Source organism: Nannospalax galili, unplaced genomic scaffold, assembly GCF_000622305.1.
Source record: "Nannospalax galili isolate Female #2095 unplaced genomic scaffold, S.galili_v1.0 scaffold95, whole genome shotgun sequence".
Classification (NCBI taxonomy): domain Eukaryota; kingdom Metazoa; phylum Chordata; class Mammalia; order Rodentia; family Spalacidae; genus Nannospalax; species Nannospalax galili.
This window is the reverse complement of record NW_008342393.1, coordinates 635,802-663,504: the sequence shown is the minus strand read 5'-3', so window position 1 is coordinate 663,504 and position 27,703 is coordinate 635,802. Positions and strand designations below refer to the sequence as shown.

Genomic DNA, 27,703 nt, shown 5'->3' with positions numbered 1-27,703 from the left:
TTCCTTTTTCTTTTTTTTTTTCTTGCCTTTTTGAGACAGGTCTCCCTGTAGCCCCAGCTGTCCTGGAACTCACTATGTAGACCAGGCTGGCCTTGAACTCACAAAGATCTGCCTGCCTCTGCCTCTCAAGTGCTGGGATTAAAGGTGTGCGGCACCACGCCTGGCTATTTTTTGTATTTTTTTGTTTTGCTGAGATTTGAACTTCAGCATGGACAAGTGTCCTATGACTGAACTACAACCCCACCCTGTCCCTGTTTTTTGCCTTGCTTTCTGTGGGCAAGGGTAAGGAGAGAGACAGGAAGAACTTTGGGTTCCAAGCTTGATGGATAATAAAGGGTCAAGATTTCTTTTTTTTTTTTTTTTTTTTTTTTTTTTTTCGGTCTTTTTGAGACATAGTCTCCCTGTAACCCCAGTTGACCTGCAACTAGCTATATAGACCAGGCTGGCTTTGAACTCAGAGATCCACCTGCCTCTGTGTCCTGAGTGCTGGGGTTAAAGACGTGTGCCATCACACCAGGCTTCTATTACAAGTCATTTAAGCCTCCTACTGCCTTGTGAGGCAGGTGTTATTATGTAATATAGAATAATAGATCACATATAATAGCATTTTTTTTGGAATCAGGCAGACCATGGTTTTGCTAGTTGTGTGACCCTGGTAAGTTTAAGACTTAATTTCTTCACCTGTAAAATGATATATATTCCTACCTCAAGGGGTTGCTGAATGTTCAATGATATTTAGATCCCAATGAGGAAATAATCAGGTTTGGTAATTTGCTCAGGGTCATATCATTTGGTAAATGGTAGACCTGGACTTCAGATCCTGGTTTCTCTATCTCTATAGCTAATGTTCTTTGCACAACCACTTTGTAATTAATCATCTTGAGTTAGCCGCATTAAATCCTCTGAACCTCTGATTCTTCGTATGCAAATAAGGATACTATTTTATAGAGTTCATTCATTAAACTCTTGTGCAAGGTATGCACTAAGTGGAGACTCCATCTGCCTCCTCCCTCTTTCCGCATTTCGTTCCATGCAGTTTATTTATCCTTAATTTCTCGCCCCCCCCCCCCATATTCTCAACTTCCCATTGAGCCCTACAAGCACTTTATCAGGCGGGCGTGGCTGCTCAAACATTACTGTACTCTTTCATTTCCCTTTATTTCCTCTTCCCTTTCACCTAGGCTCCCGCCCCACCCACCGCCAGGCCACGCCCTAGCGTGTGACGTCAGCACGCCGCGTGCGTCGCGGCGCGGCGCTTGCTGGGGGCCCGGCTTTCGCCCGCTGCTGCCGCCGCCGCAGCCGCCGCCGGCCGCGGCTGCTCTCCCAAGATGGCGGCTCCTCCGGGCGAGTACTTCAGCGTTGGGAGCCAGGTGTCGTGCCGGACGTGCCAGGAGCAGCGGCTGCAGGGCGAGGTGGTAGCCTTCGACTACCAGTCCAAAATGCTGGCTTTAAGTATCCTTCCCTGCCTGGAGCCTGAGGCCGGGCCGGCGTGTAGGTGCAGCGGTGGGGGGGGGCGGGGGACGACGGCGGCTGTAGGGCCCTCTCCCGGCCTAGGGGCGACCGGCTGCCGCGGCGCCTGGGGCGCATGCGCACGGCCCTGACTTCCCCTCCTTCCCCCGCGGGCCCTTCGGTCTACTTTGGGGACCCTGGTCTCCCACCCTTTGCGGGAGCTGGGCCCTAACTGGGGGTTGGTGGGTGGAGCGGGGCTTGACACGCGGGTGGCTTTTCGGGAGGGAACGCTGTGTTAGGGGGACACAGCGATTAAGAGAAGGGGTGGGTGGTGGGGAGGGGGCTGGTGCATTGGAGCCCGGATGGACTGGGGAGCGGTAAAATTCTATGGGCAGGGGTGTGTAGGGTCAGGAACTGCTAGTAGAGTGAGGGCATGAAATTTTAGGAGGGGAGTGACTGCTGGGATTTGCCAAGAAACGGTAGTGGGATGATGACCAAATGGGTCTTACCTGTTTAGGGGGTCGGGGTTGGCGAGGAAGTGCTGGACAGAGTTTGTATCTGAACTGGTGGTTGGCTTTGCTGGAGCCTGTGTATGCGAGGTGCCGCGTGAATGTGTGTGTGTGCTGATTTTGAGGTTCTCAACATTCGTGTGTGTTTGCGCCCAGATTTTGAGGTTCTCATTCGTGAAAATTGCTGTTTTAGGGGTTGTTGGAAGCCTAGTCCAGAGAGGACTTGCCACGTTTTTTCAGTGGTTTATGTATGACTGTGGGCTACAGGTGCCAAGAGTAAGTTCTTATTTCTTCTTGTTCAGTTCAGCACATGAGAGTCCTCACTTTCCCATAGTAATGTCCTCCTTTTTGAAAGCACCAGTGTTAAGTTTGGAAAGATAGCCTGCTTCTTTGGGGTGGAAATGATTTCTGAATTACTCCAACAAACTCACTGTAGGAAACAAAGCACTTCCTGGTTGGAATAAGTCTGCCTCTGCTTCTTTTATTTGAGCTACAGGTGGGTTTACTTGGATTATTTTTTATTCATTTATTTTTAGGAGAAATAATCCTTCATTTCTCAAAATGAAGTTTCCTACCGAGTCTACTGCCTTTGAGCAGCAAGCATTTTTCATTTAGCCAGGAGTTGTAGATTTATGACACAGAACAGTGTTTTTTTACTAATGGACAGCAAGAACAGTTCCTTTTTCTTTCTTTATAAGAGGTTGCAACTGGCCTAAAACCTCCTACTTAGTTCTTTAGTTGGAAGGGTCTTAGAAATTACTTTTTTTTGGGGGGGGTGCTACTTTTGAGACAGGGTCTCTCTGTAGCCCCAGCTGCCTGGATCTCACTATGTAGACCAGCTGGTCTTGAACTCACAAAAAATCCACCTGCCTCTGACTCCCAAGTGCTGGGATTAAAGACGTGTACCACCAAGTCTGGCGATTTACTCCGCTTTTAATTGGCACACATCAAGGTTTCAGTAAATGATTGAAGGATGGATGGATGGATGGATGGATGGATGGATGGATGGATGGATGGGCTAACTAGGTGGGCCACCTTGGGTAGTTTCCTTCCCAGTGATGTATTTTTGCCTTTGAAAAAAGGGAAATCTCAGGTCTGAAAAATAAACTGAAAAAAGGAAAAAAAAATCAAATCTGAAAAGGTAAAAAGCAGTATCTGTAAGCCGGGTGTGGTGGTACACACCTTTAATCCCTGCACTAGGGGAGGCAGAGGCAGGTGGATCCTCTCTGAGTTCAAGGCTGTCCTGGTCTCCATAATGAGTTCCAGGCCATCTGGGGCCTCAGGGAGCTACAGGGAGACCAAAAAAAAAAAAAAAGGACAGTATCTATTTGTAGACATAGGAGTATTCTACCAAGATCAGAAAGCACAAACGCACACGTTCGTCTGTGTGGTTCCCAAGTTCAAGGCAGCATATATGGCATTAAGACTGCATTATGTCTTTCCATAAAACCTGTGGAGGCAAAGTGACAGAAAACCTTTTGAGACTTTCTGTCTTTGCTTTTATATGGGTTTGAAAAGCTTGGGAACTTTTGGGTTTGGGTTTAGGCAGAAGCAGAGTGACAGGCAGAGATTTCCTGAAGAGAGCTATGAATCTTGGAGACTTGCTTGTGGCATGTGTTTATATAAACATTGTGTATATTGTTTCCTGTACCCTTTTGGGATGTGCTTTTGCTTGCCCTATTTTCCTTAACTTTATTTTCTCACCAGAATGTCCCTCTTCCAGTGGAAAGCCCAACCACGCAGACATCTTGCTCATAAACTTACAATATGTTTCAGAAGTGGAAATAATTAATGACCGAACAGAAACCCCTCCTCCTCTAGCGTCACTCAATGTTAGTAAGGTAAGGACTCCAGGACAGTTCTGGCTGTCCAAAATCTTGGGAAAGATGGGTCTTAGTGACTTTTGGTGATATATACAGTGCTGTCTGCTTTTTATTGACTTTCTGTTGCTTGTTCTGTTTTTTGGGGGAGGGGGTAAAGTTCGTTTGTTTTCATTTCCTCTTTTCCTTTTGAGACAGGGTCTCATGTATCCCATTCTAACCTTGAACTTGATATATAGCCAAGGATGATCTTGAACTTCTGGCCTTCCTGCGTTCATCTTCTGAGTGCTGAGATTACAGGCCTGTGCGCCCACACTTGGTTTCCTTGGTACTAGGGCTAAAACCCAGGGCCTCCAGCATGCTAGGCAAACATTCTACCAACTGAACTCCATCCCCAGCCTCTTTGGTTTATCTGATACAGGGTCTTATAGTCTAGGCTGGTCTTGAAGTTGTTATATAGATGATAATGACTTTGAACTATGGATCTTCTTGCCTCCCAAGTGCTAAGGATTTAGGTGAGCACCAGTACACGGACGCTTGGTATCTTTTAAAAAATGTATTACCAGTACACGGACGCTTGGTATCTTTTAAAAAATGTATTATTATTATTTTTTTTTCTTTAACTCTGATATTTTCAGTGAATCTTAAGAAGTTTATCTTTGGTGGTTCACGCCTATGATCCCAGCACTTGAGAGGCAGAGGCAGGAGGATCAGAAGTTCAGAGTCATCCTCAGCTATAGAATGAGTTTGACACCAGACTAGGAGTTGTGAGACCCTGTCTCAAAGGGGAAAGAATACTTACCTTGAAAGCGGGATGTGGTGGCACATGCTTGTAATCCCAACACTCAGGATTCAGAAGCAGGAAGATGGCTGCAAATTTCAGGCCAGCCTGGTGTACATAATGAGTTCCAAGATGGAACAGTAATACAAATGATAATACTCTTAGTACTCAAATAGAGTTGAAAGCTCTTGCTGATTGTAAAGAGGACTTTTGAGGGTGTATTATGAAGACCAGAGGTTGAGATAAAATGTCTTTATCACTCTCTAGCTTATTTTTTGAGATAGGGTCTCCTTGAAACTTGAGCTCACTGATTGAGCTAGACTGGCTGGCCAGTGAACTCCAGAGATCTTGTCTCTGTCTCCCCAGCACAAAGATTAGAGACACAGGTCACTGCACCCAGCTTTGTACATGGATGTTGGAGATCTGAACTCATGTCCTCATGCTTGCATGGCAACCACTTCAGCTGAGCCATCTCCCCAGCCATCATCCTCTCTACCCCTTTATTTAACCTGGAGTCTGTGTATGAATTTCTGATAGTGGTGCGGCTAATTTAACCTGGCGTCTGTGTATGAATTTCTGGTAGTGGTGCAGCTAATAAGGGGTGTTTCCTGTTAACCTGAAATTGTATGATGTGGATATGTGTATATATGAATATGTGTGTATAATGGGTAAAGATCAGGAGTATTTCATAATTTAGATTCATGACCTGCAAAACTTGGAAAGCCACTGCCTTAGAGTTTGAGTTTTGTCTTCATGCTTAATTTTGAGGTTTAACACCTTTAGATGTTTTTTTTTTTTGGTCTTTTTGAGACAGAGTCTCCCTGTAGCCCCAGCTGTCCTGGAACTCACTAGACCAGGCTGGCCTTGAACTTACAGAGATCCGCCTGCCTCTGCCTCCCAAGTGCTGGGATTAAAGGCGTGTGCCACCATGCCCAGCTGTTTAGGATATTTTAATCTTGTATGAACAAACTGATTTATGGGAGCCCCAAGTCACTTTTTTGATTCTTCAATTAGCCAAAGTTTATGTTGATCAACAGTGATAGTCCCCCAAGCCTTGTCTGAGCCTGTGCTGTCTCCTCTAATGATAATAATCTTCCAGAATAGTTGGAAGTCTTTTTTTTTTTTTTTGGTCTTTTTGAGACAGGGTCTTCCTGTAGCCCCAGGTAACCTGAAACTTACTATGTAGACAAGGCTGGCTTCGAACTCACAGAGATCCACCTGCCTCTGCCTCCTGAGCGCTGGGATTAAAGGCGTGTGCCACCATGCCCAGCCAATAGTTGGAGTCTTAACCATCAGGATTTAGTAAAATGTCATCTCTTCCAAGAAGTCTTTGGTGATCAAGCAGCTGCTCCCAATTATTCCCTTTTATAATAGTTTCCTTCCCAGCTAATGGTTTATAGTATAATTGGGACACTTTTGAGAGTAAAGGGAATGCTTTTATACTACTGTGCCAGGTGTGGTGGCAGCCATCTTTAATCCCAGCACTCATAAGGTAGAGGTAGCTGGATCTCTGTGAGTTCAAGGCCATACTGGTTTATGTAATGAGTTCCAGGCCAAAAGGGCTACAGGGAAACCCTGTCTCAAAAAGAGCAATATATAATAGTATAGTACTGGGTATTTTTTATTTTAGTACTAGGGATTTAACCCAGTGCTTTGGGTATGCTAGGCAACCTACTACTGAGCTATACTCCTAGGTTCACTATTGAATGCATAAAGCCTTGTATAGAATAGACGTTTAATAGACATTTGCTAGATGTGTGAATTATACCTTCAACTTTAGTAGCAGTTACCTTTGTGTAAGTCTAGAATTGGCTTGGTGTGAAAGTTTTTCCCTGTAGAGGAGATTTGCAGTGTATATTCCCTTGCCTCTCTTGGGAGTGTGTTATGTTCCCTACAGTTCAGTAAAGCAAGGAAACACTCAGGGAGCTGCAGCAGTGTAGAGTAGTGAATGTAGTTACATGAGATCTGGAGCTCCCTTGTCAGGTCTCAGGGAAATAAATGCCACACGTTTTTTAGTGATGGCTAAGGACAGATTTGGAGTTTTGGGTTTCATCTTGGGTGATTTTGTTGGGGTGTCCGTTCTTTGAAGCTTGTAAATGTTTAAAACCCTGACTTAGTAAAGCTACCTTCTACTAGAATATGCTCTTTCGGTGGCCTTCTGTCTGGTTCATGAAATTTTGAAAGATTTGAAAGTATTCTTACGATGTTAAAGAGAACTATAGGGTCTAAGCATCCCTCTGTATTTATGAAAAGTCTCTACCCTGGACCTTAGTGAGTAGTATAGATCATCAGAAAGAGGATGGTTTTCTCAAAAGATACTAAAGAATACTAAAGACAGGGCTGGAGAGATGGCTCAGCAGTTAAGAGCACTGGCTGTTCTTGCAGTAGATCCCGGTTCGATTCCTAGCACCCATAGGGTGGTTAACAACTGTCCATAACTCCAGTTCCAGGGGATCTGACTCCCTCTTCTGACCTCTGAGGGCATTGTACAACATGGGTGCACTTACATAGATGAAGGCGATACATGTAAAATAAAAATAATAAAATGTTAAAAAACAAAGACTAAAAAGGCAGGATACTAGATTCTTCCTGCTCTTGGGGCCAAGGGCCACCATTTGAAAGGGTTGAATGGTGTAAGTGGCACTGTTATGTAGGACCTGTTAAGAAACAGTTCTTCAAGTACAGAAGTACACATGCACTATTTATACAAAAGACAATTCTTTTTTTTTGTATTTAAACTCAAATAGCAGTAGCTCTTGCTTATTTAGTTTGTAGATTACCTTTGTTTTTAGTGTTTTGCTTTTTGCTGGTCAGTTTTATTTTTGTATTATTTTTTGAAACATGGTTTCATGTATCTTTGGCTGACCTCAAACTCACTCTGTAGTTCAGGATGACCTTGAGTTTCTGAACCTTTTGCCTCAACCTCCCCAGTACTGAAATTCCAGGCATGTACCACCTGGCTTTGCTGGTGAGTTTTATTTGTTTCAGCATTATTATTTTTTTCTTTTTTGTCTTTTTGCACATGTGTAGGCCTCCTGAGTCAGTACCTCAGGGGCCAGGAACTCCGGGGTGCCGCAGAAGGTGCTTGTCTGGTCCCCAAAGTCAATCCCTTCCTTGCATAGTCCAAAGTCAGCAATCTTCAGGAAATCTGGGCATCAAGCAGAAGATTATCCAGTTTCAGGTTCCTGTAAATGATTTTCTTGTCATGTAGGAACTACGGCCCCAGGACCATGCAGGCCAGGTAGAAGTAGGCCTGGGGCTCAGGAAAGACATCCTCGTGGATTTGCATCATGAGGTCTCCCCCAGGCAGGAAGTGGGTCACAAAGCAGGTGTGGCTAGAGGTCTAGAAGGAGGCAAAGAGGGAGAGGAGGAAAGGGTGTCCTGTGCGACCCATGGCCTCCAGGATACGCTTCTCACAGTACAGGTTCCCTGTAGCCCCAGCTGTTCTGGAACTCACTATGTAGACCTGGCTGGCCTTGAACTCACAGAGAGATCGCCTGCCTTTGCCTCCTGAGTGCTGGGATGCATGCCCCACCATGCCTGGCCCTCAGTGTTTTTGTTTTTTTTTTAAAATAATTTTATTTTATGTGTATGAGTATGAGTGTTATGCCTGCATGTATGTAAGCGCACCTGTGTCATGCAGTGCCCACAGAGGACAGAGGAGGGCATCGAATCCCCTGGAACTGAAGTTAAAGTTAACACACAGTTGTTAGCTGCCATGTGGGTGCTGGGATTCGAACTCTGGTCTTCTGCAAGAACAGCCAGTGTTCTTAACTGCTGAGCCATCTCTTCAGCCTCTTGTTATAAACTAGGTACTTAGCCACTTTTATAAGAAAGCAGCATGAAGGATCAGCTTGGGGGAAACCAGAACTCCTTACTTTTCTTACTGTGCAACTTGCTTGCCAAGCTTGGAAAAGGATTGCTGGAAGAGGAGACAGGAACTAAGAACTAAAATTAGGTTGGGGGTTATCTTGGATTTCATTTCATTTTTCATTTTCAGAGATGCTTATGAGTAAGCTGTTTCTGTTTTCCCTTGAACCCAACCTTTCAAGGTACTTTGCCATTCCTCCTTGGAAACTGACTTAGATAGACTGCCTGCTGGGCTGTTACTGAAAACAGCTAATCTGGGTGTTGCTTGAGTGACATGAAAAGTTCTTGGACTTGGCATGTATCTCAGTGGTACTGGTTTTGCCCTCAGGTACCACCTCAAAATTAAAAAAAATATTTTTATTTATTATTTTATATGTATACATGTATTGCCTGTGTGTAGGTAAGTGCACCCATGTCGTGCAATGCCCGTGGAGGACAGAAGAGGCTGTCGGATCCCCTGGAACTGGAGTTATGGACAGTTGTAAGCTGCTATGTGGGTGCTGGGATTTTTTTATTTATTTTTTTTGGTCTTTTAGAAACAGGGTCTCCCTGTAGCCCCAGCTATCCTGGAACTCACTGTGTAGATCAGGCTGGCCTTGAACTCACAGAAATCCACCTGCCTCTGCCTCCCGAGTGCTGGGATTAAGGACATGTGCCACCACGCCTGGTGCTTTTTAAAAAAAAATTGTTATTTTTATTTTATGTGTATGTGTGTATTGCCTGCATGTAGGTAAGTGCACCCATATCATGCAGTGCCCTTGGAGGTCAGAAGAGGCTGTCAGATCCCCTGGGACTGGAGTTATGGAGAGTTGTTAGCTATCATGTGGGTGCTGGGGTTCGAACCCAGGTCTTCTGCAAGAACAGTCAGTGTTTTTAACCGCTGAGCCATCTCTCCAGCCCAATTTATCTCATTTCTAAGAGCACGAGCTTGCAGAAAGTGTTTAATCATGTGGCAGAGAACTAAAGATCTCTAGACGCCTGGAAGGAAACTGATGCAGTGCAGGCATCAGGTACTCATGGTCTGGGGAGCACTGTGTTGCATACATAACTTTAGGAGAAGATGCTCTTCTGTGTTGCTAATATGGTACAGGCTCTTCCTAATTAAAGCTGTTGATAGAAACTGGGTAGCTGTTTACTCAACCCAGCAGGAAATGGAAGAGATGAACTTTTAAAAGGAGATAATAATATTTCAACTAGAGAAGGTATAAACTAGCAACTTCTTGGAAATGAGCCTGTTTTGCTTTCTTTGATTGGCAGGTCACTAGACTAAGATATCTTTATGTCTGCTTTCAACAGTGGGATGGAAGAGGAAGGTTAAGAGATGCAGTGAAGCTGTAGAAGGGGAAAGTCTCCAGTATCTTTTTGGGGTGGGGGGATTGGATAAAGTTTGAGCCTAGGGCCCAGGAAATGCTGGACAAATGCAGTATTGTTGGGCTGCTCCTCCTTGGTGTCATTTTATCTTCTCAGTAGTAACATTGTACCCGGTGCAAGTGTTCAGAGTTTCCCAATAGAATCTTCCAAATAAAAGTACAAGGACAACTAGTTAGGTACTGTATGCCTTTAGTCCCATCACTGAGGAGGCAGGCAGGCAGATCTCTGTGAGATTGAGGCCATCCTGGTCTACATAGTGAGTTCCAGGCCAGCTGGGGCTACAGGGAGACCCTGTCTCAAGAAAAAACAACAAACCTGTAAACAAAACAAGTACAAGAGCATACCAAAACCAATTATAAGTTGAGGTCCAGATTATTCAACATTGTAGCTCTTTTTTTTTTTTTTTTTGAGGCAGGATCTTATGTAACCCAATTTGGCCTCTTAACTCATTATGTAGCCAGGGATGACTCTCAAACTTGTGATCCTCTTGCCTCCACCTCCCAAGTCCTGGGATTTCAGGATAGTCACCATGCCAGATTTAGGGGTGCTGGAAATCACCCAGAATTTCATGCATTAAACTATATCCCTAGTTCCCCCCATCCCTCTGACTCCTCTCTCCATTTCTTCCTCTCTCCTCACTTTTACTTCTACCCTCCCCCTCTCATTTCTTATGTGCCTAGGTTGCGGGGTCTGGAATTCATAATGCTCCTGGCTCAGCTTCTTGAGTGCTAGGATTCCAGATGTGCACTACCATGCCTGGTTTTGGTCCCCCAAATTGATGCTCCTTATATTATGGGGCCAGGGGAAGGGAAACAGGATAACAAAGGAAAGACAGCTAAGAACAGTGATGCTCTTGCTTTGTCATTCATTTAGAGACTGGAGTTTGCGAGCCCCAAATTAAGGAATATCAAATTTGTACTGGCTACTATACATATTTTATAAAGGATGGAGACTTTTTTCTTTGGTGACCAGAAATAACATGAATTTCCAGGGCAGTGTTACCATGTGACATAGTTAATCAAACAGTTGCCTGAGTAGTGGAGTTCAGAGTGAGCACTCATAGAACCTGTCAGGGTGTCAAACCTTTTGATGTTGCAGTATGACATCATATATAGATGTGTTGGACCTCATTCATAGCTATCCTGGGACATACCTGGAAGATAAGCATTCAGTGCATTGCATGAGATGTAAATCTTTTTTTTTTTCTTTTTTTCTTTCTGTCTTTTTTGAGACAGGGTCTCCTTGTAGCCCCAGCTGTCCTGGAACTCACTATGTAGACCAGGCTGGCCTCGAACTCACAAAGATCTGCCTGCCTCTGCCTACCAAGTGCTGGTATTAAAGGCGTGCACCACCACACCTGGCGAGATGTAAATTTTTATGACCTTGCTGTGTTAGAGAATAGATGTGTTTGGAGCACAGGAAAGAGTGATAGAGATGGAAAATGCAAATCCACAGAAAATAGGTTAAATTTCACTTCCTGGGGCTGGAGGGTTGGCTCAGCAGTCAAAAGCACTGACTGCTCTTGCAGAAGACCTAGGTTTGGTTCCCAGTACCCACATGGTGGCTAACAACCACCCGTAACTCCAGTTCAGGGGGTCTGAACCCTCTTCTGACCTCCTCGGGCATTGTATGACATTGGTACACTTAAATACATGCAGGCAATATACTCATACACATAAAAATAATAAAATTAAGAAAGAGGCTGGGTGTGGTGGCCCATGCCTTTAGTCCCAGCCCTCAGGAGGCAGAGGCAGGTAGATCTCTGTGATTTCCAGGCCAGCCTGGTCTGCACAGTGAGTTCCAGGCCAGCTGGGGCTACAGGGAGACCCTGTCTCAAAAAAAAAAAAAAAAAGAGTAAAGAGTCATTTCCTTTTCATATCTCTGTCTGGCTTGTTTTCCGTTACTAACAATCAGTGAATGACCAAATAGAACCAGAAGAGAGTCAGAGTGCTTAATAGCCCCTGGTATTAATGAGTTGGCAGTTGTTACATGAACAAATGAAATCTGGAGATAGGTCTGGTAGTGGTGGAATGGCACAATAAAACTAAGATTATAGAAAAGAAAGTTTGCAGGCTGGAGAGATGGCTCAGCAGTTAAGAGCACTGACTGCTCTTGCAGAGGACCTGGGTTCAGTTACCAGCACCCACATGGTGACTAACAACCATCGCTAACTCCGGTTTCGGGGGAATCCGATGCCTTCTGACCTCCGAAGGCATTGCACGACATGGGTGCACTTAACACACATGTAAGCAATACACTCATACACATAAAAATAATAAATAAAATGTTTTTTAAAAATAAGTTTGCTTTTACTAGAAATAAGAATTATATTTAAAAGGATATTTATTTATTTATTTATTTTTGGTCTTTTTTGAGACAGGGTCTCCCAGTAGCCCCAGCTGTCCTGGAACTCACTATGTAGACCAGGCTGGCTTCAAACTCACAGAGATCCAGCTGCCTCTGCCTCTCCAGTGCTGGGACGAAAGGCGTGCACCACCACACCTGCCTAAAAATATTTTTTTATGTGTGTGTGTATTGCCTGCATGTAAATATGACTGTGTCATGCAATGCCTGCCTAGCTCAGAAGAGGGTGTTTGGTTCTCCCGAAACTGGAATTAACTGACGTTTCTATAGCTGCCATGTGGGTGCTGGGAACTGAACCCTGGTCCTCTGCAAGTGCAGCCAGTGGTTTTTTTTTTTTTTTTGGTCTTTCTGAGACAGGGTCTCTCCCACCTGGCCTGGAACTCACTATGTAGACTCAGAGAGATCCACCTGTCTCTGCCTCCCAAGTGTTGGGACTAAAGGCATGTGCCACCACGCCTGGCAGTGGTTACCCTTTTAAATATGATGTCATGCTGGAGGAAAGATTAACTTATTTTTGTTTTGAATTTTACCAGCTTTTACAACTAAGACTTAGTATAGCCTTAACTATCTGTTAATTTGAGGGTTACACTCCCAAGTTTGAAAAAAATTCCTGAGGCCCATTTGTGGAGCTAGCCTGTTAGCAGTGCCCTTTACTGTGTCTTGAGGTGTAGAGTTAATACCAAGTAGAGTCAGAGTTCTCTCTGGTCACCCTCTATTTAGTTATTAGTGTATTGGGGGTCAAACTTACAGACCTTATACATGTTGTACAAGCTCTCTACTACTGAGCCATTCACCCATCTCTTGGATGTATATATTTTGGTAGGAGATGGAAGGTATATAAAATGTGTGATGGAAAATAACCACTGATCTTTAGCAAGAAGGCCCCCCCCCCCATTCCGTCAGGTATTGGCTATTAACTTGGGGCTTCATGTGTGGTTTTTTTTTTTTTTTTTTTTTTTTTGAGACAGGGTCTCCCTGTAGCCCCAGATGGCCTGGAACTCACCATGTAGACCAGGCTAGCCTGGAACTCACAGAGACCCACCTGCCTCTGCTTCGGAGTGCTGGGATTAAAGGTGTGCACCACCACGCCTGGCTGCTTCATATGTATTAAACATATGTTTTACCATAGAGCTACATCTTTAACCAAGAAAGTTTGTTGTTAGATAACAACTTTTCTAGCTCCTAGAGGCTGTAATTTTTAAATTTTTTTTTGTTGAGACAGGATCTCACTATGTAGCCCCTGCTGGCCTGGAACTCACTATGCAGACCAGGCTGGCCTGGAACTCACAGAGATCCACCTGCCTCTGCCTCCTCTGAGTGCTGAGATTAAAGACATGTGCTGCCATGCTCAGCTATGGAGGCTATAATCTTTTAGGGTGTGTTTCCAAGAGGGCAGTCTTAGATGTGAGTCTGCCAGTAGGATGTAGACAGCTGTTATCTCACAGAAGTGTCTTGAGATACTGTTGGAAAGTGGAGAGGAAGAGCTTGTCTTTGCTTATTGGCAGGGGGCATGTTAAGTAGTGAGTGGTATCAGACAAGTAGTGATTGCCGCATAAGAACCACTGGCTCTGCTGGGTGTGGTGTCATACGCCACAGAGGCAGAGGCAGGCGGGTCTCTGTGACTTCAAGCCAGCCTGGTCTACATAGTTCTAGGACAGCTGGGGCTACTGGGAGACCCTGTCTCAAAAAAATATAAAAAAAAGAACCAATGGCTCTTTGAAGGTCAGATTCAGTGTCATTGAAACTTTAGGGTCAACCTGACAAAGTTGTGGTCATGAAACCATTGCTCTAGGCTAGAGGTTCATGATTCTATTCAGGCTGTCATCACAGGGTATAAATTGGGAACTTGTCCACCTGAAAAGACAAATGCTGTGCCTGTGTGATTGGCAGACTCGGGTGGCGGTGGCGGGGTGTTGCAGTCACCTCTTTGATCCAGAGACAGTGTAAAATAAGGACTTTATGGTGGGTCAGTGATAGTATTGCTTCCATTGTTGTTGTTTTGTTTTGTTTTGTTTTGTTTTTTTCTTTTTTTGAGATGGTCTCTGTGTAGCCCCAGTTGACCTGGTACTAAGTAGACCTGGCTGGCCTCAATCCCTCTGTTTCCTGAGTGCCAGGATTAAAGGCATGCGCACCATGCCCAGTTTAGTTTCTAGTGTTAGGAGGATATTCTAACTGGCTCAATTTTCTGGCAAAGGACAAGTGATTTAGTCAATTCCAGCATTGAAATTTCAGTCTAGCTTAGGGAGATGCCAGAAATTGCTCTGGAGATGAAAACAAAGTGTCTCTCAGCTGGAGTTACAGGTGGTTGAGAGCTGCCATGTGGGTGCTAGGAACTGAACCAGGATCCTCTGTAATCTGTATGAACAGCAAATGCTTTTTTTTTTTTTTTTTTTTTTAATCTTTTTGAGACAGGATCTCCCTGTAGCCTCAGCTGGTCTGGAGAGTACACTGTGTAGACCAGGCTGGCCTTGAACTCACAGAGATCCTCCTGCCTCTGCCTCCCAAGTGCTGGGATTAAAAATGTGTGCTACCATGCCCAGCCCAGCTTATTTTTGAATTTTAAAAATACATTTATTTTGGGAGGCAGAGGCAGGCAGATCTCAGTGAATTCCAGGGCAGCTGTGGCTACAGGGAGACCCTGTCTCAAAAAGACAAACAAAACCAAACAAAAAAAACCCGTTCATTGTGTGTATGCATGCGTGTGTGTGTATGCTCTTAACCACTGAGCCATTTCTCCAGCCTCCAAGAACTGCATTCTTTTTTTTTAGGTGGGGGTATGAATCTCATTACAAAGCCCAAGCTGTCCTTCAGGTTACTGTGCTGCTGCCTCAGCCTCCTGGGTGCTGGGATTAGATGGGTCCCACCATGCCCTGTAAGAACTACTAAGGAACTGGGTGGCCGCTCACTCAGCAGTTAAGTACTGCTAGAACTGTTAGCTTTATGATTATGTCCATCTTGCTCTCCCTCCTTTGCAGCTACTGAGAAATGTTGGAGTGATTGAGACATTTCCTTTGCTGTAAGGAATCTCATTTGTTGGGAGTATTGAGGGACAGTGGCATTTATGAAGGGCATTGAATCCAGGCTCTTGTGTATGCCCAGTACTCTCTACTTCTGAGCTACATGAACTTGTTGAGATCTGTGGTAACAGGCATGAGTAAAGTCATATGACAGCATAGAAAAGAGCAGCAGACTTTTCAGGCAGAGGTAGTCAGGCTGACTTTGTGGGTCATCCCATATTTGACAAAACTTCTCAACTTTGCCTTTGTAGACTATATAGAAGCAAATAGCCATGATTCTGTTCTAGTAAAACTAAAACTAAAGCAGGTGATTGGATTTAGCTCATAGCTGTGGTTCACCAACATTTGGCATAGAGCAGTGAGCATTTTAGTTGAAGGCTTCTCAGATGTGACCTTGGAAACTAAATGGCAGTGCTCAGTTTATCTATCCAGTTTAGAAACTTTTCTGTTACTGAACTAAACTGGAAGTGTAATAAAGTGTAAATAACACTTTATTTTGTGATGCTAGGGATTGAACCTAGGGCTTTGTATGTATATGCTCAGCAAGTGCTCAACTACAGAGAGATCTGTGGCTTAGCACTTTTGACAAGTAAAAATCATGTATTTATGGTGTATATCATACATATGTTTGCTTTGATTTGTATTATTGTTTTGTATTATTGTTTTGCTTTTCATCATAGCTAAGCATTTAATATATGTTAGTGTCAAAGTGCAGGAAACTTGCTTTGATAAACCTTTCTCTAGTCTTGGAGATGTTGGTTCTGGGGAATATACCTGTTTTTATTGGCTGAAATGGTTTCTGTCATAAGATTTCTGTTCTTTGAAGTACTAAGGAGATTACATTTATTTATGTGAAAGAAAATAGGTTATTGAATACATTGCAAGGGGCAGCAGATTGAGCAGACTGAGTCATTCTATGTGGCCCTGGCTAGTCTTGAATTCATGGCAATCTTCCTGGACTGCAAAAGGCAAACCTTTGGGGCAGGGGGGGACTGAATGTTAAAGCATACCCTTCCATCTTATTTTTATAAGCAGAGTTCTGTATTTATAGAACTTTTCTTGCCATCATCTTGGTCTCTTTTTTATTTTTTGGTCTTTTTGAGACAGGGTCTCCCTGTAGCTTCCAGCTATGTAGACCAGGCTGGCCTTGAACTCACAGAGATCCACTTGCCTCTGCCTCCCGAGTGCCTGCATCCGTGTGTTCATTTGTTCTTTCTTTCTTTCTTTCTTTCTTTCTTTCTTTCTTTCTTTCTTTCTTTCTTTCTTTCTCTCTCTCTCTCTCTCTCTCTCTCTATCTTATTTATTTTATTTATTTATTGTCTTTTTGAGACAGGGTCTTCTTGTAGCCCCAGCTGTCCTGGAACTCATTATGTAGACCAGGCTGGCCTCGAACTCACAAAGATCTGCCTGCCTCTGCCTCCCAAGTGCTGGGATTAAAGGCGTGTGCCACCATTCCTGGCCTTATTTATTTATTTTTTATTTTTATTCTTTTTCGGAGCTGAGGACTGAACTCAGGGCCTTGCTCTACCACTGAGCTAAATCCCCAACCCCTGTTTTTTATTTTTAAAAATTTATTCCTTGCTTGATATGGTGATGCATGCCTTTAATCCTGGCACTCAGGAACCAGAGGCAGGTGGATCGCTGTGAGTTCAAGGCCAGCCTGGTCTACATAGTGAGCTCCGGGCCAGCTAAGGCTACAGGGAGACCCTGTCTCAAAAAGGAAAAAAAAAAAGCAAAGAGGTCAGAGTACAACTTTCAGAAATTTGGTTATCTTCTTCCATTGTGGGTTCCAGGCATCAAACTCAGGTCATTTGGCTGGCTTAAGTGCTTTTACTGACCAGTTGATCTTATTGGCCCCAAACTTTTTTTTTTCTTTAGTATTTTATATATTACTTTTATTTTATGTGTATGCATGTATTGCCTGCATGTAGATAAGTGTACTGATGTCGTGCAATGCCTACGGAGGACAGAAGAGGCTGTCAGATCCCCTGGAATTGGAGTTACAGACAGTTGTTAGCTGCCATGTGGATGCTAGGATTTGAACCCAGGTCTTCTCCAAGAACAACCAGTGTTCTAAACTGCTGAGCCATCTCTCCAGCCCCCTTTCTTTCTTTTTTTAAATTCAAATTTATAATCATTTTCAACAGCAAATTTAGACTTAAGTCTTTTGACTAAGAAATTTTTCTTTTTACGTTTTTGTTTTGTGGGTGTGTTTGCCTATGTGCACAGCTGAGAGTACAGGTGCTTGGTGCTGTACTTAGCCTGGAGCAGTATTTTACTGGAACTTTGAGGCAGGATCTTTCAACTAGGAAAAAGAGGTCTGGAGTATTGATAATTGGAATGCGTCTTTTGAGAACTTGTTTGTTGCTAGCTAAGAATAAGGGCTTTCCATCTGGGTGTAGTAACACAGGTCTGTAATCTCAGTACTCAAGAGGCAGAGGCAGGAAGATGTAAATTCTAGGCAAGCCTGAGCTTTGTAGTGAGATTTTGTATCAAAAGGGCTTTCCAAGAACTTATTTCAGTTTGAAACAGCAAGAGCAAGGCTCCTTACGGTGCAGTTGTTTTTAACTACTCTGGTCTGCTCCTTATCCCACCAGGCTTCAAGCAGCACCAGGCCTTTCAGACAGCAGCTGCAGTGCTGCCTAACCCCTCTGTGAGGGCAGCTGGTTGCAAGACCCACACAGGGAAGACAAACAAGTGGCTAGTGGAGTCAGTAGGTCACACCAGCAGCTTCCTCTCTGGACTCTGGTTCTCTTGCCTGTCAGCTGTCTTCATCTGTTAAATGCTTGCAGTATCGATCCTTCTGGATTCCTCACAGTACCTGTGCTTTATGGGGTTTGGAAATAAGATGGCTCAGCTAGTAACAAGATGAAATGCGTATTGCTTGGATTTTATTGTTGTGACTCTTCTTTCCCCATGTCACTGAGCGCAAAAAAGGGATCTGTACCCTTGGTGTTCATTAAATCACTCACTGAAGAATTACCCAGAAGCAGGTGTGACTAGGAGCTACTTAACTTTTTAAAAAATTTCTGCATTTGGGGCTGGAGAGATGGCTCATCATTTAAGAGTACTGGCTGTGCTTGCAGAGGACTTATGTTCAATTCCCAGCACCTACACAGCAGGTGACAACCATCCATAACTCCAGTTTCAGGAGATCTGATGCCCTCTTTCTACATCTGTGGGCATTGCGCTTACACAGGTGCACTTACACATGTGCAGGCAATACACTCATACACATAAAACAAAAATAATTTAAAATTTTAAACATTTTTCTACATTATTTACTCATTTTGTGTATATGTGGGTTCTCATGTATCACAGCATGCATGTGGAAGTCAGAGGGCAGTTTTGGGAGTTGGTTCTTGCCACCGTGTGGGTTCTAGGGCTCGAACTCAGGTCTTTGTGCTTGGCAGCAAGGGCCTTTATTTACTGAGCCATGTTGCCGGCCTGGAGCTGTTTAATATTGATGTGCTTTGGTATCATGTGCTTTTTTCCTTTGCCCACAGTAAGGTATTATTTACAAAATGGCCTCAGGAGAAACACTGACTTGTAGATAAGAATTACTTTGTTTTCATTCAGAATAGTACACAGTGAAAGGAGGGGCTGGTATGTGCAGGTTGTTATTTCAGTTACTGATGCATGTGCTGTTAGTGACACATACATGTAGGTTTATGCTTTTGGTTTTCCTGAGCCCAGTGTATTCTTAAACCTGGTGGTTTTGTTGTTTTGTTTTTTTTTTTTTTTTTTTTTTTTTTTTTTTTTGAGACAAGGTCTCCCTGTAGCCCCAGCTGTCCTCCTGGAACTCACTATGTAGACCCGACTGGCCTTGAACTCACAGAGATCTGCCTGCCTCTGCCTCCTGAGTGCTGGGATTAAAGGTGTGTGCCACCATGCCCTGCCCAAACCTGGTGCTTTTTAGTTTTGGAGGTGCTGACTAGTTTAGTGCTGACATGTTGATTGGTAGCAAAGCCAGCAGCTAGCACTGAAAATTAGTGTAGATGGTAGTCATTGCATTTTAAAAATGTACGCTGGTGATCCTGTCATACCCATGAGATACCTGTTTGCAACTGAGGATTGCTAATACTAGTTCTCTCTGACTTTCAGACAATCACTGTAAATTTGCTAATTTGGAATAACTGGAGCATACAATCAGTTTACAAAAATGTGGGACTACTTAGATTTTTAAATAGCTAAGGTGAGAGAGTGGTGGTCCTTTGTTCTACAACAGAAGGCTAATCCTGCCAGGTGTGGTAGTGCACGACTTTAGTCCCAGCAGAGGCAGCCAGATCTCTGTGAGTTTCAGGCCAGCTGAGATTACAGGGAGACCCTGTTTCAAAAAGCCCCCCCCCCCCAAAAGGCTAATCCATGTTTGTGTGTGTTTGATTTTTTTTTTTTCCCTTGGAGATAGAGAATAAAGTGATGTCCTCCCTTTGCCTCACAATTTGAGGAGGAGACATTATTATCGATTATTTTTGTGGAAACAGTCTCTCCATACCTGATTGGTTGGGGCCCCTGTGAGAAAAATTTATCCCATTTGTACAACTTTTTGATGAAAGCAGATTCTTGAAGCCTTTTTCAATTTGCCGTGAAAATAGTATAAACTGACAGCTGAAGGTGTCAGAGTCTGTACTCTGGATGTCTAAAGCCTAATTATAGGTACTGCAAGTGCAGGTAGAGTAGTTGAATCCATTTGGGCTGAACTAACATAGAGCTGGGGTGTAGCACAGCTCAGTGAGGAAGCTCTTGCCCTGGTACCACACATAGGGTGGGGGCAACAAGGAGTTTACCCAGCTGGTGCTCATTTCTGTTGCCATCTTACATGATTTAACATTTGAGATCTGTTCACAGAGCTGAGGTGGAGAATCACCTAGTGTATGTATTTTCTTTTGGTTTTGGAGCCTTTAGAGGAGATTATACAACTGGCATTTGGGGGAGAAGGGTATTTTGAAATCACTTCTATAGCCCGTGCATGACTGTTAACTTAGGCTGGGCTAGACAGATGACTCAGCAGTTAAGAGCACTGGCTGTTCTTGCAGAGTACTCAGGTTCGGTTCCCAGCACCCAGATGTTGGCTAACAACCCTCCTAACTCCAGGGGGTCCAACACCCTCTTCTGACCTCTGTGGGCATTCACAACAATATGCACTTACACACAGGCAATACATAATACATAAAATAAAAATAGTAAATAAATATAAAATTTAGACTCTAATCACAGTAGTTGGAAAAAAAATATAGAATATATCTCTTTTTTTTTTTTTGGTCTTTTTGAGACAGGGTCTCCCTGTAGCCCCAGCTGTCCTGGAACTCACTATGTAGACCAGGCTGGCATTGAACTCACAGAGATCCGCCTGCCTCTGCCTCCCAAGCTCTGGGATTAAAGGCGTGCAGCACCACGCCCAGCTTATTATTTTTATTTTATGTGTATGCGTGTATTGCCTCCCTGTAGCTAAGTGTACCTGTGTCGTGCTGTTCCCGAGGAGGATAGAAGAGGTTGTTAGGATTCTCTGGAACTGGAGTTCCAGACAGTTGTTAGCTGCCATGTGGGTGCTGGGATTTGAACCTGGGTCTTCTGCAGGAACAACCAGCATTCTTAACCGCTGAGCCATCTCTCTAGCCCCGTCATTTCCATTCTTAAACATTCTGCATAAATGTCAGATTTCCTGAGCTAGCTCTGCTCTGCTCTGCTCTTACTGAATGGGGTGATAATTGTGTTTTAAACTACTGTATAGGTGACAAGGAACACTCAGATTGGTCACTATTTCAATAACTACAGAAACAGCTTTGTTTAACCCAGCATTGGGAGATGAATTTTTTTTGAAAAGAGATTGAGACTTCAAAGTGAGGCTCTCCTCCCTGCTCGTGACATAAGCTCTTGCCTGGCCACTAACTGCTCTCAGTGCCCTACAGTTTATCCTTTCCGTGGAAGCTTAGTTTTCTGAGGCACTATTTAGAAAGCAAGACTTGAGGAAAGCCCTCCTGGTTGGTTACTAGGGATTTCTTGATTCCTGAAAAAACATTGCTTGTTGCTTAAAATATACACAAGCAGTTCTCTTTCCATAGAAACTGGGTGTCATCAAGCTATGAAGCTTTTTTGCTGCATTTGGGCTTGCCATTGCTTAGAGTACATTGATTCCTCTGTGAAATTGTAGCCCAATGGGGCCAGAGGGGCTGACTGGCCTGAAGGATTATTTATATGGTCCCTGTTAAATTAGTCCATATCCTATAGACCAGGTAAACTCTGGCTTCAAATCGAAGAAGTTTGTCTGCTTTCTGTTTTTATCTGGGGAGGCTAAAATGACAGTATGTACAAGCTAGCTCTTCTGTGTTCACATCCCTTCCTCCTTTCTCAGTCCTTTCAAAGACAAGACTACTTAGCTCCTGGTAACCTAACTGAAGCCTTCCCTTTCAAAAAAATTATTATTAGCTGGGCATGGTGGTACATGCCTTTAATTCCAGCACTCGGAATTGAAGGCAGAGGCAGGGGGATCTTTGAGTTTGAGGCTAGCCTGGTCTACATAGTGAGTTCCAGGCCAGCTGGGGCTACAGGGAAACCCTGTCTCAAAAAGACCAAAAAAAAAAAAAAATTACGTGTGTGTGTGTGTGTGTGAAATTTGCTTATTGTTATTTTATGTGTATAAATGTTTTAAGTGTTTTTGCTGTATGTACGTAAGTGCACGCATGTCGTCCAGTGCCTGTGGAGGCCACGAGAGGGTGTCAGATCCCCTGGAACTGGAGCTATAGATGGTTGTTAGCTGCCAGTGCGCTTAACCACTGAGCCATCTCTCCAGCCCCAACTTCCCTTTCTTAATATTCAAACCCATTCGTTTATTTTACCAATAAAAAGTTAGACATTTTATTTACTTTCCCTCTTTGTAGAGCTGTTTGGTTTAAGGTTAGAAGGTGACTTAAAGCAAGATGTAAATATTAAAGGAGTCTAAACGTCTAGGCACTACTTGAACAGACTTGGGGGGTGTAATCCTTTGTATTTAAGGCCGATTTGGGGGGAAAGAGTGAGCGTGTGTGCGTGTGTGGGTTTGCACATACTTGCATATGTATTTTGTGTGCTGCAGCTCTGTTATACTCAGCTGTTTATGCTCATGGAGTTGAAAAATCTTCAGATGATTCACTTGCTTTTCAGATGCATTATTCACCTGTTGGTCTTAACTGCCTTGTCTAGCACATTTATTCTGTCTCACGCTCAAACCAATTTTTCTCTAGCAGCCAGTAGTGTAGTAGTGTAAGGTGGGGCAATCAGGCTGACAGGGTACCCACCTTATAGGAACGAATTTCCTGAGTTTTAGTAGACTTGATAGTCTACTAGATTTTATTAGAATTTCCTTTTTTTTTTGGTCTTTTTGAGACAGGGTCTCCCTGTAGCCCCACCTGTCTTGGAACTCACTATGTAGACCAGGCTGGCCTTGAACGCACAGAGATCCACCTGCCTCTGCCTCCCGAGTTCTAGGACTCTAGGCATGTGCCACCACGTTTTTTGTCTTTTTGAGACAGGGTCTCCTTGTAGCCTCAACTGTCCTGGAACTCACTGTGTGGACCAGGCTGGCCTTGAACTCACAGATATCCACCTGCCTCTGCCTCCCAAGTGCTGGGACTACAGGCGTGCGCCACCATGCTCGGCTAGAATTTTTTATCATTTTGTGATTGTTCCACCAGAGGGTGGTGAAGGGACAGACACGAGGTAGAATTCAGACCATTCCTTTTTCTGGAGCAGGGCAGAGTGCCCTCAGTTCAGGTAAATGTAGGCAGATCCATGGTAAGCCTGGCTTCTTGTGTGAACATAGATAATGGTGCTGGACAGGCAGAGGCTTGATTGTCTCAACCCTTGGCTTGTAAAAGTGTGGCACATGTTACTTTCTAAATGAGGCTTTAGCACAGTAGTGGGTGAATGTGTGCATTTTCTCTTCTTTAAGTAGAAGTGTGCATTGTTATCTCTGACCATCATATAGCCCTAGTTATATGTTTACTGTTATACTGCTTTATTTATCTCTTCCTTAGCACTGTCTGAAATTGTCTCATGTTTACGTATTTATAGTCTTTTCACACACACGTCAGGCTGAATTTTTAAACTGGCATGGTACATACCTGGCACATGGAATGCCCCCAGGAAGAATACAAAGGAAGGAGTATTTGCCAGGATTAACAGTACTTATTCAGGTGCTGTGTTTTGGGGTTTTTGTTTGTTTCACTTTGGATCTCTAATAAAGCAGACTCTAACTTGGGAGGCAGAGGCAGATGAATCTCTGTGAGTTCAAAGCCACCCTGTCTACATAGTGAGTTTCAGCCCCCCCCCCCCCCCCCCCCAAAAAAAATACAGACTCTGTCTAGGTCAATCTTTTTTGACCTGCTTCCTGGGTTAGATCCTAACTTGGAAGGCATGATGGTGAATACGTTGGTGAATATCTTTCCTCTCCCCTACCCTAGCTTGCCAGCAAAGCGAGGACGGAGAAGGAGGAGAAGCTGAGCCAGGCCTATGCAATCAGCGCTGGTGTCTCCCTGGAGGGCCAGCAGCTCTTCCAGACCATTCACAAGACGTGAGTTGGGGGCATAGGAGTCCTTTTTTGTAGGGATGATGCTGCCTGGCTGTGCTGTCTGGTAGTAGGCTTATGGGTGGTGGTTTTCCTAAAAGTATAGCAGGGAAGCTGGGGTAATATACTGGCCACACTGGCATCCAGAGATGTGCTTGGTGCTCCTTTGCACAGGAGAATAGTGTTATCATAACTGCATCACTGTTTCTGGGCTTCAGTTTCTTGTCAGAAAAATTTATTTTGGATCAGATTGTAATGTTCTCTTCCAGACCTAGTAGCCCATGATTTAGAGATAACAATTAGCTTCTTGTATATTATTTTTATTATTGTTTTATTACCTTTCTCTAAAACCTTGTGGTTTTATTAAGGGAAAGTTGTATCACTTTTCTGAGTTGTACCTTGGGACAAATGTGGTCAGGAAGAACAGAAGGCCACCATCTTACCTCCTCCTGAAAGGCATTTTGTCACAGCAGAAGTCATTTGACTCTCTACTAGCTTCCCTAACTGCTGAAAACCTGGAACATTTGACATTCCCCCTTACTCCCCTGCTGCCTTCTGTTACCCTATTTAACCACCCATGGTCTGGTGCACAGATGGCAGCTGGCACTAGAGCTGTCTGAGGCCCGGGTGTATCTGAGCATTTCCAGGTATGTGGAGGAACTCTTAGTAGCATCAGCTGCCCCCACGGTTCCCATGAGGGGACTCAAATGGCTTTTCCTGGTCTGGCGGGTGTCTAGCTCTTTGATAATTGAGTGGGACCAGATGGAGTGCAACCTGCATGGTTTGGGGGTGGGAGTGGAGAGGCAGAGTACAGATCATTAGAAGAAAGGTGTTTTGCCTTTCTAGTGGTGAATTTCCCTAGGCCAAGGGTGGACAGTATCCCAGTGGGCAAGATCTGCTCATTTGTACATAACATCAGTTGCTACTTTTGCGCCACAATGGCAGAGTTCAGTAGTTGTTTATGATTTGACACTGGCTAGAAAACATTGCCAACCTCTGCCCTAGGCTGCTAAGTTAACTTTAGTGGCCTAAATCTAGTGTTTATTTGTAACTAAACTTGGTTTGGATTTCTGAGGCTGCCACCAAATGTTTTATGGTTCTCCAGGTCCCTGATGCTTCAGAGTAACAATTCTGGGCTCTCCTCAGGATAATGTGCATCAGTTTCATTGCTTTCCTGGCCAGCGGTGCCCAGGGAATGTTTCTTGGCTCCTCTCTCTGGCTGCTGCCATCTAGCTGTTGGCTGAGTGGTGAGCTGGGAACTTGGGGTCAGCCTTCTGGAATTAGTTCTTCATCAGGCAGGAGGTGTGGGATGTCCCTAAGATATAACAATCACCTACATTCTTCTCCTTCCAGCATTAAAGACTGTAAATGGCAAGAAAAAAACATCGTAGTCATGGAAGAAGTTGTTATTACACCCCCATATCAAGTGGAAAACTGTAAAGGCAAAGAGGGGAGTGCACTGAGCCATGTACGCAAAATAGTAAGTAAAGGAACCTGGAATCTTTGAGGAGAGGAAATTCCTTGGCCTTTCCCCCCCCTTGTCAGTGTAAGGCATTGTGCTTATGCTTCTATGGTACCCCTCTAGCAGTCCTGCCTGACCTCCTTGCATGGGGGCTCTTTGAAGCTGTGTCTTGGAAGATGTGAGGTTGGAAACACTAGGTGGTACGGAATAAAGTGAAAAGTCAACCATTTGTTCTTTAACACCTTGCTTTATAGACTTGGTCAGACCATTCCACTGTGTAGACTGAGCTGTTCTTCTCAGCATGGTGTGGCTTCTTAATTCTAAGTGCCCTTCTGTGAAGGGTTGGTTGGTGTAAATTGGTTGCCATTGGCATCTCTGATTCTACATATGCTACTTTTCTAGATTGGGGTGTAACATTTGTAGAAATGAAAATCATTCATATTCTTTTTAATATCTGAACATTGAGAGACCTGCACTTTGGATTTAGAAAGTACAGTAGGACTGAACTCCCTGCTTTTCATTCTGCACTTATGTCAAAAAGGAGGGAGGAAGTTGTGTGATAATAATCACCCCTGACTTTATTATGTATTAGTTTATGGATACAACTTCTAACCAGTCTTAGCTAAGCTGCCAAACACATGGCTGAAACAAGAGGCTCCTGTCTACCTTCCAGTTGGGACGGCCAATGGACAGAAAGGCCAGAAAAGTTGCCTGTACAGTCTGTGAGCCAAATATCCAGGCTCAGGCATGTGAAGCCTGGCTTAGGTTGTACAGGAGCCCTTGCCCCATCTTCTTTCCTGACTTGACTCCTTGGTCTCTTGCAGGTTGAAAAACATTTTAGAGATGTGGAAAGCCAAAAGATACTGCAGCGTTCACAAGCCCAACAACCACAGAAGGAGGCTGCCCTGTCATCCTGAGTCCACAAACTTGGAGGACTCTTCCAGCATCCAGCCACTGAGATGGTGGTGGTGGCTTCAGTGGAGGCAGGCCGGGGGAGGGAAGGGATCCTATATTTTCTGCTGGCTCTTGCTAAAGGGTCAGCATTTCCAAAAACCTAGACTTGAACAAACACCCAACAAAAAAGAGCAAGAGAATAATTTAAAAGTTGAATCATTACTTGACTAACAGACTTCGGTCCACCATCTCCTTTTCACAGCCCCCTTCTGGAACAGTCATCTTGTTAATTTTATTTTTGAAAATTCCTTTCCCACTCTGCCCTTTCACCTCTGACTTTCCTTTCCTAGTCTGTTCCTGCCATTCTGTTTTTATAAGTGGATACACTTGCCTTCTGAATGATTGAAAGAAACTTTTACATCTTTTCTTCCAAAATAAAAGTAACGGGCAGGGGTCTCGGGAGTCCAGGGCAAGGGGCCAAGGAGGAGGGCTTCACAGATACACTTGACTTCTGAATGATTGCAAGAAACTTTTACATCTTTTCTTCCAAAATAAAAGTAATAAGCTGACTGTGATTCTTAAGTTGAGACCAGAGCAGAAGACAGAGGTCTCACTTCAAATTCTCCTTTTTTTCTCTCTCTTTTTTTTTCCCTTTTTTTGCACAGAGCATGGCTTGAATTAGTTTTATTTTTAACTTTAAATATATATGTGTGGAGTGATCTTCTGTCTGGTTTTCCTGTACCTATACTACTTTTCCATTGCTTTTTACTAGATCATGGCCACTCTTCCCACCTCATCCCTCCGAAAACAAAAATGTGTTCCCCTTTCTACCCAGAGCCAGATGATTAACTTGACTTAGTTCACAGCAAGGATCTCCTGCAGCACTCTGCAGAGCCCGTGTGTACAGATGGGATTTGGCTTGGAGGGTTCCTGATGGCTTTCTAGTCTTAGTCTCACAGTTGGCCCTAGCCTCAGGACTCCCTCTGCCTTTGTCTTCATGGTACTAGAAGAACTCGCCACTCTCCACCCGGGAGTCAGCACCCCTCCCCCTGTGCCTCTGCAGGAAGAACTTGCTTACATGGCACATCTCAGCTCTTCCTCCTCTGGGGCTGATTTTCTCTTCTAAGAAACCTGGATTCCATCTACCCCAACCTTTCTTTTAAGTCTATGTCCAGAGCCTCTAGCCCAGGAAAAAGCTTGAATGACCTCTAGTTTCTTTTCTACCATTTTCCTGCTCTTCTGCCCCTTCTACCCCCTGAAATCTTACAAGCTAATGACAGTTTGTATGTGCTCAGCCAATGGGCAGAAAACATGGAAACAATTTCTGGACTTTAACCCACCAGTTTGTCTGGTTTGACTAACCTGCTGAGAGCCGAAACTGGCACTACGTTGCCCCTGCACCTTCAGGGTAGCCTCGTGGGGCAGAGTGTGCCACCACCTGAATATCAGGCACTGAGTGGGGACAAGGGTGGTGCTCATGTGACTGGCTAGAGCTTTGGGGGTAGGGTGGGGCTAACTTTTTTTTTTGGCCATGATCTCTTTTCCCTTCCTTTTTTTTAATTAAATAAATGGATCAAAATTAAATAATTCAAGCCCTGCCTTCAAAATGGAAAAAAAATTTTTT

General features: G+C 44.0%; 1 protein-coding gene across 1 annotated transcript; it reads left to right on the top strand.

Moving 5' to 3' along the window:
* Positions 1-1,186: 1,186 nt before the first annotated feature.
* Positions 1,187-26,268, top strand: Lsm12 (LSM12 homolog). Its single transcript, XM_008838154.3, has 5 exons — positions 1,187-1,452; positions 3,666-3,799; positions 23,620-23,729; positions 25,077-25,203; positions 26,010-26,268. The coding sequence occupies exons 1-5, from the start codon at positions 1,329-1,331 to the stop codon at positions 26,100-26,102; spliced, it is 588 nt and encodes a 195-aa protein (XP_008836376.1). The 5' UTR covers positions 1,187-1,328; the 3' UTR covers positions 26,103-26,268.
* Positions 26,269-27,703: the final 1,435 nt, after the last annotated feature.